The 11,728-nt window shown below is 50.5% G+C and overlaps 1 protein-coding gene across 1 annotated transcript; it reads right to left on the reverse strand.

The window, feature by feature from the left end:
* Nucleotides 1-69: 69 nt before the first annotated feature.
* Rhog (ras homolog family member G) lies at nucleotides 70-11,728 on the reverse strand. Its single transcript, XM_075971696.1, has 2 exons — nucleotides 11,256-11,728; nucleotides 70-1,255 (listed from the first exon to the last, which is right to left on the reverse strand). Exon 2 carries the CDS (start codon nucleotides 1,185-1,187, stop codon nucleotides 612-614), a length of 576 nt encoding a protein of 191 aa, XP_075827811.1. The 5' UTR covers nucleotides 1,188-1,255; nucleotides 11,256-11,728; the 3' UTR covers nucleotides 70-611.

Genomic DNA, 11,728 nt, shown 5'->3' on the forward strand with positions numbered 1-11,728 from the left:
CCCCAGTCTCTGCAGAGCCCTGGCTCATGCCCACCCGCTAATGCCCAGCACATAGGGAGGAGCCGGGGCCAATGGAGACAGGAGGTTTTATTGATGCTGATGGGGTAGGAAAGGCCCCTAGGAGCATGGGGCCTGAGTCAGTCAGCAGACGCATAAGGCCTGGGCACATGGGGCAGGTTAGGGCATTTTTCTTCTCAGGGTTCTGTGGCTCCTCCTTTGTTGGGGGGGGATGTCTTGGAGCGCCTACTCCAAGAGCAAAGGCAGAGGTTAGAGCCCCTAACCTGAGAAGAGACACCACAACAGGCAGCAACTCTGTGGAAAGCTGGATGAACTGGTCAGTAGCAGGAAATGGAGGGAAGCACTGGGCTGGCCTCTTGGAAGGGTCAACCTGGCTTAGGTGAACTCATGGAATACTTGATATTCCCAAGCAGAGTGGGGCAGGGCCCAAAGCCCCTTTCCCCGTGTACCTCCTTAAGGAATAAAAGGCAATCAGGGAGTCCCCTGGCAAGGGGTGCCAGAATTAGTCCTTAAGGCACAGCTGGGGGGCAGACAAGGCGCCAAGGCACAACTGGTGGGGGGACAAGGGGTAGCCTCCAAGCTGAATGCCAGGGTCACAAGAGGATGCAGGACCGCCCACGCTTTATCGGTGTTGGGTTGAGCACTGCCCGGACAGCCTCTGCAAACACCTCCTTGACGCCGTCCTGCTGCAGCGCCGAGCACTCAAGGTAGCGCACAGCATGGATCTGCTTGGCCAGTGCCTGGCCCTGCTGCGGTGTGATGGGTGCTTGACCCTGCTCCTTGAGGCGCCGTAGGGTATCAGGCTGGGCTCTCAGGTCCTTCTTGGTGCCCACCAGGAGGATAGGGACATCGGGGCAGTGGTGACACACCTCTGGATGCCACTTGTGCCTCACATTTTCATAGGAGGGTGGACTGGCAATGGAGAAACAGATGACAAAGACGTTGGTCTGAGGGTAGGAAAGGGTGCGCAGGCGGTCATATTCCTCCTGGCCCGCAGTGTCCCACAGGTTCAGGTTCACTGTGCGCCCATCAACTGCACTCTGGGCGCTGTAATTGTCGAACACAGTGGGGATGTATTCCTTGGGGAAGGCATTAGTCGTGTAGCAGATGAGAAGGCATGTCTTGCCCACGGCCCCATCACCCACCACCACACACTTGATGCTCTGCATTGTGTATAAAGCTGTGGGAGTGGAGGCACTGCCTCCTCCCTCTTCTGGACCCCACTGGAAGTAGTGACCTATGGAGAGATGAGAGGGACATTCTTGATTTAGGAGACCTGTACCTACTGAAAAGAAAAGATGAAGATATACAGAGAAAAAAACACTTCTTGTTCAGTTATCTTGACATCATCCCCAAATCTCATCAAGACAAACATTAGAAACAAAGAGAGGGACTGAGCAAGATGCTGCAAAGCCGTAGCCTTCTATGAGCTCTAGTACCAGCCTAGTCCAACTGCTATTTCTAGCAATGACAATGGACAAACCTCTCCTCTAAACAAACCTCAGTTTTCTTATCTGCAAAATGGAGATAATATTGACTTACTGTATGGATTAATTATTACATTTAAAGCACTGAGGACAGTGCCTGGTTAACTACTACTAGCTATTTTTATTCTTCCTCGATACAAGGATCAGCTAGATCATCTACTACATATGGGCTCCTCACTAGTCTGATCTCCCAATATGCACGATGGTAGTGGGGGATGCCTTGCTGGGAAGTAGAAAGGGAACTTGGTGCTGTGGGCTGCAGTGGACTCAAGCACTGGCTGGTTCTCTCCCAGGCTGCAGCTTCTTCTATCCCAGCTGGGAGGAAGTGATATTTCCTGATGAGGCTACTTCTCTCGTTGCTGTTAACAGGATTCCCATCTCCTCTGTATGAGCGCGTGTTCAACCTTCAGATATTCAGACAGACCCTCAGAGTGGATAGCAGCGTGAATAAAGAGAACCAGAGAATAAGTTCTACCTCAGTTCTCTGACTCACTGCAGCTGACACTTATCCCCTCTGGGTCTCAGGTTTTCTTTTTAGGAAATGAAGGTAAAATGACGGCTGGAGAGATGGCTCAACAGTAGGAGCAACTACTGCTTTGAAGACCTGAGTTCAGTTCCCAGCCCTGCTTTAAACACTCCACAATTGCCTCTAGCTCCAGATCTAGGGTCCCTTTGGCCTCTGAGGGAACCAGCACTCATACAAAAACACACATACCCGCATACGTACACACAGCCAGGTGTGGTGTGTTTACCTATATTCAAGCACTCAGGCAGGAGGATTATGGTAAGTTTGAGGCCAACCTAGTCTACCTAGTGAGTTCTGGTCCAGCAAAAGATATACAGTAAAGCCCTGTCTCAAAACAAAAACAAAGACTTAGGCTTAAGGAGGAAAACATTGCATGTTTTCTCTCACATGTAAAATCTAAATTTAAATATAGATCAGATTTAAATATGTGTGCGTGTGTGTGACATGAAGGCAGAAGGGGAACTATTTGGGAAGAGGAAGGACATCAGTGTGGAGAGAGGAGGGTGACTATGAGGAGAGTATAATGATAAATATGATACATACATAGGAAAATGATAATATGATATATAGGATACTACATAGGAAAACTTCATAATGAAATCTATTTTCTTATATAGTAACTTAAAAAAAAACTTAAAGCCTTAGGGGCAGGGGTTATTAGTTGTGTCCACCGCATTATTTGAGTCCTGGCATTTCACAGTAGAACTGGGCCTGAAATCTTAAGATCAACACAGAAAGGGACTAAGCAGCAGTAAGAGTAAGACCCCTCACAAGAGGTGGTGGAGCATGCCTTAAGTCCCAGGACAAAATCACACAGAGAAATCCTGTCTCAAAAAAACAAAACACAAAGACTAACACACCTCCTGCCCCAAGCCCAGCAGGGAACCTACACAGGCAGGAAGGCAAGGAGGGTGTTCTGGCTAGCAGTCCCGAGGCCCATGAGACTGAAAGTACAACAGGCCCTCTAGGGAGGTGCTTTTCAACCAGCAAATCAGTAAATCAGTCCTCAAAGGAGTGGGGCTGGCCAAGGAAGAGGGCCTGCCATGGGAAAAGGGCTATGAATGAGTGTCCACAACAAGGTGTGGCACACCTCTGACCTGCTGGGCTCACCTGCTGACCTCAACCCTCAATGAAACACCTCCATATGGTACAAGTCTTTACAGGGAGCATGGCAGGTGTTATTCGATTCTCCTCCTGACTGGGAGGACCTTATTTTACCAAGTCAGAAACCAAGCCCAGAGCTGTTAAAGTCATCCAGCTATGTGGAGTTTGGGAGCCAGGACACAAACTCAGTTCTGCGATTCAAAGTCCTAAGTTTTCTTCATTGTATCTCATGGCTCGCAGATAACTGTGGGGCCTTGAACAAATTAGTCACTTCCTTAACCATAGCCTCAGTTTCTTCATCTGGATAGCAAGAGTCATGACAGTTGCCTTCCTGGCCTCGTGGGGGATGCAGCATGACCGCAAATATACTTTTGTGTGCCATGCACAGGGCAGTGACAAAAGCCAAGGGTTGGCCAGTTCTCCCCGCGAGAATAACTTACTCTCGCAGTTCAAGCCTTCATCCTCTCCCAACAGAACTCTCCTCTCTTTCCCTTGCTTTTAGTCGTACTATCTTTACTGTTGCATTGGCTCTGGACTGGCACTCTACCGTGACGTCCTAGCTCCAGCCCTCCGGCAGGTCTTCCCCTGAGATTCTATGACTGGAGCGGGTCACATGAGTTTCCTTACCTACGAGACTACACGCCATAGGCTTATCTCACTTATGTCAAATTGAAGGAAAGATTGGCTGTGGGAGGCCAATATGTACAATTAGATTTTGATTATGACTTTAAAAAAAATCTTTGCTGGAAATGTGGCTCAGTGACGTTGCACTTGCCTCACATATGTAAAGGTCCAGTCTCAATCTCCAGAATTCTACTCCCTAGTAATAAATATAATTAAAAAAAAAACTTGGTTTAGTAAATAAATTGATGTTTGAAGATCTATATATAAGCAAATGACAACAACTTGTTCTAGGTTTTTATACCCAACTTATTCAGATTATGTCTGGACTCTGTCATCAAAGTTGATCACAATATAAGAGGGGTTTTAGAGTCGTACAGACCTGGATTTAGGATGAACTGCCTCTGTAATCTTCAGTTTCCTTATCTCTAATTCAGCCACAACAGCAGTTCTCACAGGGTTGCTATATAGTTTAAATGTGTTAATATACAATATCTGCATGATATAGTGAGTTCCTAGCTCCTCCTCCAAAAGGGTCTACAATGTTGTCTATAAAGCCAATCTCGGGGGCTGGAGAAGTGGTTAAGAGCTTTGCCTGCTCTTCCAAAAGTCCTGAGTTCAATTCCCAGCAACCACATGTGCTCACAACCATCTGTAGTGAGATCTGGTGCCCTCTTCTGGCCTGCAGGGATACATGCAGGCAGAACACCGTGTACATAATAAATAAATCTTAAAAAGAAAAAGTCAATCTCAGTCATTCTTTTCCACTGCTCCCCTTTTTTGAGACAGGGTTTCATTGTGTGGCTCGCCTGGAACTCATGGCAAAGAACAGGTTGGCCTTGAACTCACAAATATCCTCTACCTCCGGAGTGCTGAGATTAAAGGTGTGTTCCGTGACACCAGGGAGTCCTTTCTTCTCTCTCACATTTTTGTTTGTTTTTGTTTTTCGAGACAGGGTTTCTGTAGCTTTGGAGCCTGTCCTGGAACTAGCTCTTGTAGACCAGGCTGGCCCCAGACTCACAGAGATCCGCCAGCCTCTGCTGGGATTAAAGGCGTGGCCACCACCGCCTGGCCTATGTCGTATTTTATGCTTACTTTTCTTTCTGCTGCTATTCCCTTTCCCCCTCAAATCTTCCTGAATCTTCAAGGCCTAGCCTAAATCTCATGAGGTCATAAAGCTACTAAATTATTTGCATTTCCATAGTATGGTTACTCCTTTTAACTCTGCTTTGGCTCCATACAAATCTTCTCTATACATAAATAACTATCCCTTAAATAGCAGGCTGGGTTTCTGTCAACTCAACCACAGAAAAGCTTTGAGAATAGGGCTAGACACACAGAAATATACAGCCACTGCCTTTTGATGTGCTGAGCCAGCCCTTATCATGAAGATAATAGGATGGACCCCTCTCCTCTCAACCTGCCCCAGCCAACAATACTACAATGCTGAGTTGTAGTGGAGAATAATGATGGCCCCCCCAAAAGGCTAATCAGTTTGAAATGGCTCTAGAAGGGTTAGTATAGGAATACAGTTCATGGGGCAGGAGGATGGAGCCTATTAGGGTGAGTATGATTGCATCCAGTGGGCCAGGGCCTTGGGGTGTGTTCCAGGCAGGCCCAGAATGGGGAGGAAAAGGAAGTACTGATGTTTGCCTGATTGCCTGATCTCTGTGGCAGTTAGAGCAGGGGAAGTGTCCCAACTGGGGGTGGGGGAGGGGAAGCATGGGCTCTAAAAGATCTGTACTGTGTAATCCTACAGCCTTCTAAGCCACCTCTCTAACACAAAGCTCTCAGTATTTTGAAACTCTCCCTACTGATAACACACATTTCAAACTTCACCTCTGACTACACTACCCTGTCCTTTCATAGTGGCCTCCACAGTCTCTACCCCCAAAACACAAGCAGTACTAAAGCAGGGTCAGGCACTACTTCCACCTCCTCCAAGAATGTTTCTTTACAAGCTACATGGTGGTGGCTGTGGCGGTGGTGGTGCTCCCCTTAAAACCAGCACTTGGGAAGCAGAGGCAGGCAGCTCTCTGAGTTTGAGGTCAGCCTGGTCTACAGAGCAAGTTCTAGGACAGCCAGGGTGACAGGAAAACCCCTGTCTTGAAAAACTCAAACAACAAAACAAAAACAAAATAACAAAAGTAAAAATAAAAATAAACTATCTATATAACCCAAGTCACAAGTGACTTCACTGACCCAACAACTAGTCCCTGTCTATTTCAAACAGAGGCTGATCAGAATCTTATCTCTAGTCCCTTAGACTGGAAAAGCCTAGAGGGCAAAGTCCTGCCTGATTTCTGACTCCCCGAGTGTTGCCTGTGGCTCTGTCAGTAAAGAACAAACAGCGAGCTCAATCTGTCCTTCTCTCTGCACACTTGCACAAGGGCTCATCTTCCAAATGCTGTGCACCCTTCAGAGTCTTCCTGTCCCCTGGGCTCAGCTCTGTTTCCCACCCTCTCCAGGCTATTTCAGCCCCTCCTCTTTTACTGACGTTCTGGATGCTTTGTGGGAGGGAAGCTCAGCACAAGACTGAGTGAAGCTGCACAGGGACTGCCATGCTCCCCACCCCACCCCCATCAGTCCTGACACTGAGACTGGGAACAAGAAAGGTCTCTATGTCCAAGAGACACTAGACAAAGGTAGCCAACTTCTTCCTCATCCAGAGAAACAGAAAGTTACGCTAAGGAACACACAAGCTAGATTGCTCTGGTTTGACTAAAAGACAGAGGTCAAGCAACGGTAACTCGGAGGGGCTGAAGAAAATGTGAAGAAAAAGTACAAGATCGGCTAAAGATTAGAGTTGGTTGGCCAAAGACAACCAAGCCAGGGGCAGGGTGGTACTGCAAGCTTTTCTGTCTGTCTGGAAGGGAAGATAGAGGAGAGGTGACACAGGAGGCTCCTGCTGGGGCTGCAGCTGCCTGCAGCTGGGCTGGGAGAAGGAAGCTAGGGGAGACTTGAGGTCAGTGTGGGACTGGGACCAGGCCAAGGGCTCAGACTCAGACTCTTTCTTCCCCTTCTCAGCATCAGCAGGGAAGAGCCTAAGAGAACCTCGTTCTTGGTCTTAAAAAAAAAAAGCATCTTTATTTCTTTATTCCCAGCAGAGGCAGGCATATCTCTGAGTTGGAGGTCAGCCTGGTCTACAAAGCAAGTTGCAGGACAGCCAGGACTACACAGAGAAAGAAATAACAAAAACAAAAATCCCACACTGAGGGACTCTCCATCTCTGGGTTCCTGCAGAAAGGGTTTTGTACTACAGTAGGTAGGTAGGGTAAGAGGAGAGAGTTGATGCTGTTTAACTAGGGATTGCAGCGGGGGGGGGAAGAAAAGACAATTGTGGCTGAGCAGGGCATAGAGGGTTGAGAATGTTACTAAGTCTGTCCCATGCTCATCCTGACACCCAGGGTGTTCCACAAAGGGTGAGCCCCAGAGACAGGACAGCTCTAGCTTGGGGAGCCAAGATGCCCCTCCCCCACCCAGCAGCACAGAGGAAGGCTCACACACTAGCTTCTCTCTGCCTGGCAGCAGCTCAGCAATCTCTGGGCCCCATGAAAGGCCTGTGAAGTGGCACTTCCTTTGCCTTTGCTCACTTCACACGAGGCTGTGAATGCCAACCTCGCAATCCTGTCTCCCCCACTTAAAAACATAGAGAAACCCAGGGCTTCCCAGTCCTTTTAGTGTGCCACGCAAGGTCTGAGGGGGTTTCCACCAGGGAAAAAACATCAGGGAGGAAATGCCACATCTATTTTCCACTGTCAGTAGGCACAGCACTAGGGCAGTGGACAGGGTATACACCCCCATCCTGGAGTCCCGCAACAAGATCCCAGCATCACTGCCTTCTTATCTCTCAACCTACAGCAATCTTTGTACTTTGCATAAAGAGCAACAGTTCTGCCCTGGGCAGATCAAGGCTGATGAGAAAGGCAGGCTGAGTCTGAGGCACTGCTATGTCTCTTTAGAGGAGGGCCAGTCAAGCCTATCAGTGTTCACTGTGCCCTTTGCAGGTAGTAAAAAATGCAAATTGTTTTTTCCTTGTTTTTAGGTTTTCTTTTCTTTTCTTTTTAAAGACGGTCTCACTATATCACCCTGGCTGGCCTGGCTTCTGCCTCCCAAGCACTGGGACCTATTTTTGAAAAAGAGTCAAGAGAGAGTAAGAATCTGGCTCTCCTAACCTCTGGCCTGATGTTACTCTTACTCTCACAAAACTGAGAAGGTGAAGACTGATGGTTAGTCTGACCTTTGACTTCATTCAAGATGTCCCTAGCGTGGTTTGCTCCTTAGTAATGGGTCAGAAGGCTGGAGAGATGGCTGAGTAGGTTTAAAAGCACTTGTTCTTGCAGAGGACCCAGATTTGATTCCCAGCACCCACATGGTGGCTCACAGGTCCATAGAGTTCCAGTTCCAGGGGATCCAACACCCTCCACAGGCACCAGGCATAGAAGTGGTACATGTACACATATGTAGGCAAAACACCTATATACATAAACAAATCTAAAATAAATAAATAAGTGGGCCAAACGAGTCAGGTTGACATCTGTCTACACCCTTTAGTTTTTAAGCTCCCAAGACTCCCCAGCTCGGCCCACCTGAGCACTCATGGGGGCAGCACTAACAGTGTGCACTGCACAGCCGGCCACCCTGCTCCTGCCCAAGCCGAGGAGCTCCGAGAAGCTCCTCCTCTGGCTTTCGGCTCCTGGGGACATGCCCCCCCCCCCCCCCCCCGCCATGTGAGATGAGGACAAAAGAGGAAGCTGGACCCTGGACAGGAAAACCAGTCTGATCTGGGGAGGTGGCCCAGGCTTTGTCTTTGGTTTCCCTTAGAAGATCTTCTCACAGACCCCTACAGCCTTTAGGATCGATGGTCCAGGAAGGGACATAGGCACCCTCCTTCTTCCCACTTCTCCAGCTACTATAGCAGCATCGTCCTGACTGCCTGGGTGCCCACAGCCACTCTTATCTTCCTGCTCCTAATCCCCTATACACTATCAGACATCTCATCTGCCTTAACATCTCCCCAGCAGCAACTCTCCAAAGCCCAGATTGCTAAACAGGACGTGCAACAATGTCACCCTCTGCCTCTTCTTACCCATACTTCTGTAGCCAAAGCCTCCACAGCAGCTCCCTAGCTAGCCTCCCACCATGCTATGTTTCCATTTAGATCCCTCCTATCCTGGTCATATTTTTCTTGCAATTAGCTTAAACTTCCAATGGAGCAGACCTTGCCTAAGAGAAAAATCCTGCTACTTCTATTCTATCTTTGCCCTCAGAGCCCTGTGGATTGCTGAGTTATAGCGAATACTAAATTAAGCACTGGTTTGTCAAGCTGGGAATCAGGGCTCCTGGGGATTTTTATTGAGCTGTGATGCTGAGAAAATGTGCTGTGGGCACATCCTTTCCTGAGTTGGGATTTAATACAGATCCCTTGGATTTCCTCCGTGGGGCCAAACCTCTGTACCCCCCAGAATGAGAGCAGGGAAGACAGGTGGAGAAGGGCCGGACTAGAAGAAACAGGTGACGGGGGAGGGACAACTGTGAGGTAAGAGGATAGGGAAAGGAAGGAGTCCAGCTCTTAAATTTAGCTTTGCTTGAAGACCCCAATCGTGGCATTTGCTCCCCTCCACTTCTCTTTTACTCTCGTGGGGAGAAGTTAGTACGGAAGAGTGCAGGGGGTGGAGACAGACAAACTCCCTGGGCACGCAATCCAAAGGCTGAGGAAGGGGACTCCAGAATGGAGACAAAAACTTACAGGGCCAAGACAGACTAAGTTACTTTGGAGAAATTCCTTAGAGAGAGGGAATAGGATCCTAGGTAAGAAGCAAATATCAAGGATGCTAAAGACAGAAGGTTCAGCATAACTTCCTGGCAAGGTTCTGCCGCACACCAGAAAATGGGACCCAACCCCTGCAGTCCCCAGAAAGCAACAGGGAAGAGGAACAAACCTGTTTGTCTCACACCCCTTTCCTGATCAAAAATTTAAAACCAGATCAGCCGCAGTTTTCCCTCCAGAACCTGGCCTTTGCCCCCTGCTTTTCTTAGCACAGCAAAGAGCCTGCCTCATTCTTCCCACTGGTTGGAACCAGTAAGTGCTGGGAGACAGGAGCCTTTAGGTCAGTCCCCAAGCCGAGGCTGAACTCTTTGGGGAGCACCTAAGACTCCCTGGCCTTTCTCGCTAGTCTCGCTCTTGGGCCACCCTACTCCGACTGCTACACACTGCTTCCCCTGCTTAACCATAATGCCACCCGCTGCAGGTTTCCGTCATTCCGCCGGCTTCTGCTCCGGGCTTTCTCAAGGCCGAGGGCAGTTATTTTGTCTCTTAGAGATAAAGATGTTGACACACCAAAACTTGCATATTTATCCGCGTCTGCACGTTTTCAACCCTTTAATCACCTTCTTCAGCGGGAGGCTGCAACCTGCATTTCTAAGCTAAGGAGGCGGGAAAGCGCTCGCAAACTCAAGTCTAGAACAGCTCCTAACACCAAAGCTAAAGATACGGACATAAGAAAAGATACTGTTAGGGCAGTCGGGAAAATGGAAACAAAAGGGGGATATGTGTGCGTTAGCCAGAGGCTGAGAAGAGACGGATGGGGGGGGCAGGGAAGTGTGAGATTAGGGCCTGGGTACATCTAGGTGGTTGGGGGGAAAGAGACCGAAGATGAATGTGGTACACACTTAGCGAGTGGAGGAAGACAGTGTGTGGAATTCGGGTGGGAGAGCAGACTAAGAGACAGCTCTCGATCATCCCTGAAAGCCAGTACTCCCAGCTGTCTCTCACAGTCCTATGCGTTGTCAGTGACTGTCGGTATCGAGACCTTTTCCTTCCTCAGGTTATCCTCAAAAAAAGCAAGGCCAGACTGAGTCAGTCAGACACAACAGACATGCTCACTAAATACCTGTTGCGTTGCACAGAGATAAAGAGGTCGGCTCAGAAAAATACAGAGAAGGAGCGGGGATTCCCCACCGGTCCTCCTGAGGGCTGCAGCAACAGTGTCGCTACTGGCTCCGACCTTCCCTGGTGAAACCTTCCTCTGCATTCTCAGGCTTCAGAGGCCCCAGACACCGCCCCCCTCGCAGCCCCACAAATGTCACAACTGCAGAGCTGAGAGCGCGCCTTCTCTAGCCAGAGGCCCTCTCCTTTCACATGCTACTGAACACCCCCACAACTTTTGAGGGCACCCCACCGCAGAGTCCCATCCTCACAGCTCAGCGCTTTCCCACTTCCGAGCCTCTCAGGGCTGGGATCTCACGGGTTCCTCGCGGCTTTCAGGATCCTGCGCTGTCCCTTGGATCCCACCCTCCACCCCAGCCATCAGCGATCGACTCGAGGTGGCCGCTGTCCCCGCCCGGCCTTCCGCGCCCGCCCAACTTGCTGTGAGCGAGAACCTCCCGCCCGCGGCCTCCCTCCTGCAAACTTCCCGGCTCCCGGGCGCCCCGCCGGTCCCAGCCGGCAGCGCTCCTCTACCCAGGACCCCTGCCCCTCGGTCCGGCCCGGGCCTCACCTGGTGCCCTCCCCGCGACGGGGGAGCTGGGGGCGGCGGCAGCGGCTCTGGACTCAAGAAGGAAGTGAGAGCTGGAGGCCGGAGGAAGTGGGGGGAGTGGGGGCCGGGCCGGGGCGGGGCGGGGCGCGGGGGCGGGCCGGCTGGGCCGGGGCGGGGCGGACCAGGAAGTCGGCGGCCTCTCGCCCCCACCCTTCTGCAAGCTTTGCCCTCCACCCCTCGCCCTATGGCCCCTGAGACCCCTCAGGCCTGGCCTCTCCGGGTCGGGTCTCCCCGCTTTCACTCGGCATCCCACCCCAGCCGAGGCCCTCAGCTAGGCGCCGGGCGTTTGTCCTCTTCCTGCTATCTCACTCCCGCCGCGCCACCTCCGCGGGCAGGCTGAGAACCGCCTTCCGCTCAGCGCGGGGATCTGGAGGTAGCCGAGGCTGGCTAGGGGTTAGCCGGAACGGGTCAGGCTGGGGCAGTCCCCACCCCTG

This window comes from Microtus pennsylvanicus, chromosome 5, assembly GCF_037038515.1.
Source record: "Microtus pennsylvanicus isolate mMicPen1 chromosome 5, mMicPen1.hap1, whole genome shotgun sequence".
NCBI lineage: Eukaryota > Metazoa > Chordata > Mammalia > Rodentia > Cricetidae > Microtus > Microtus pennsylvanicus.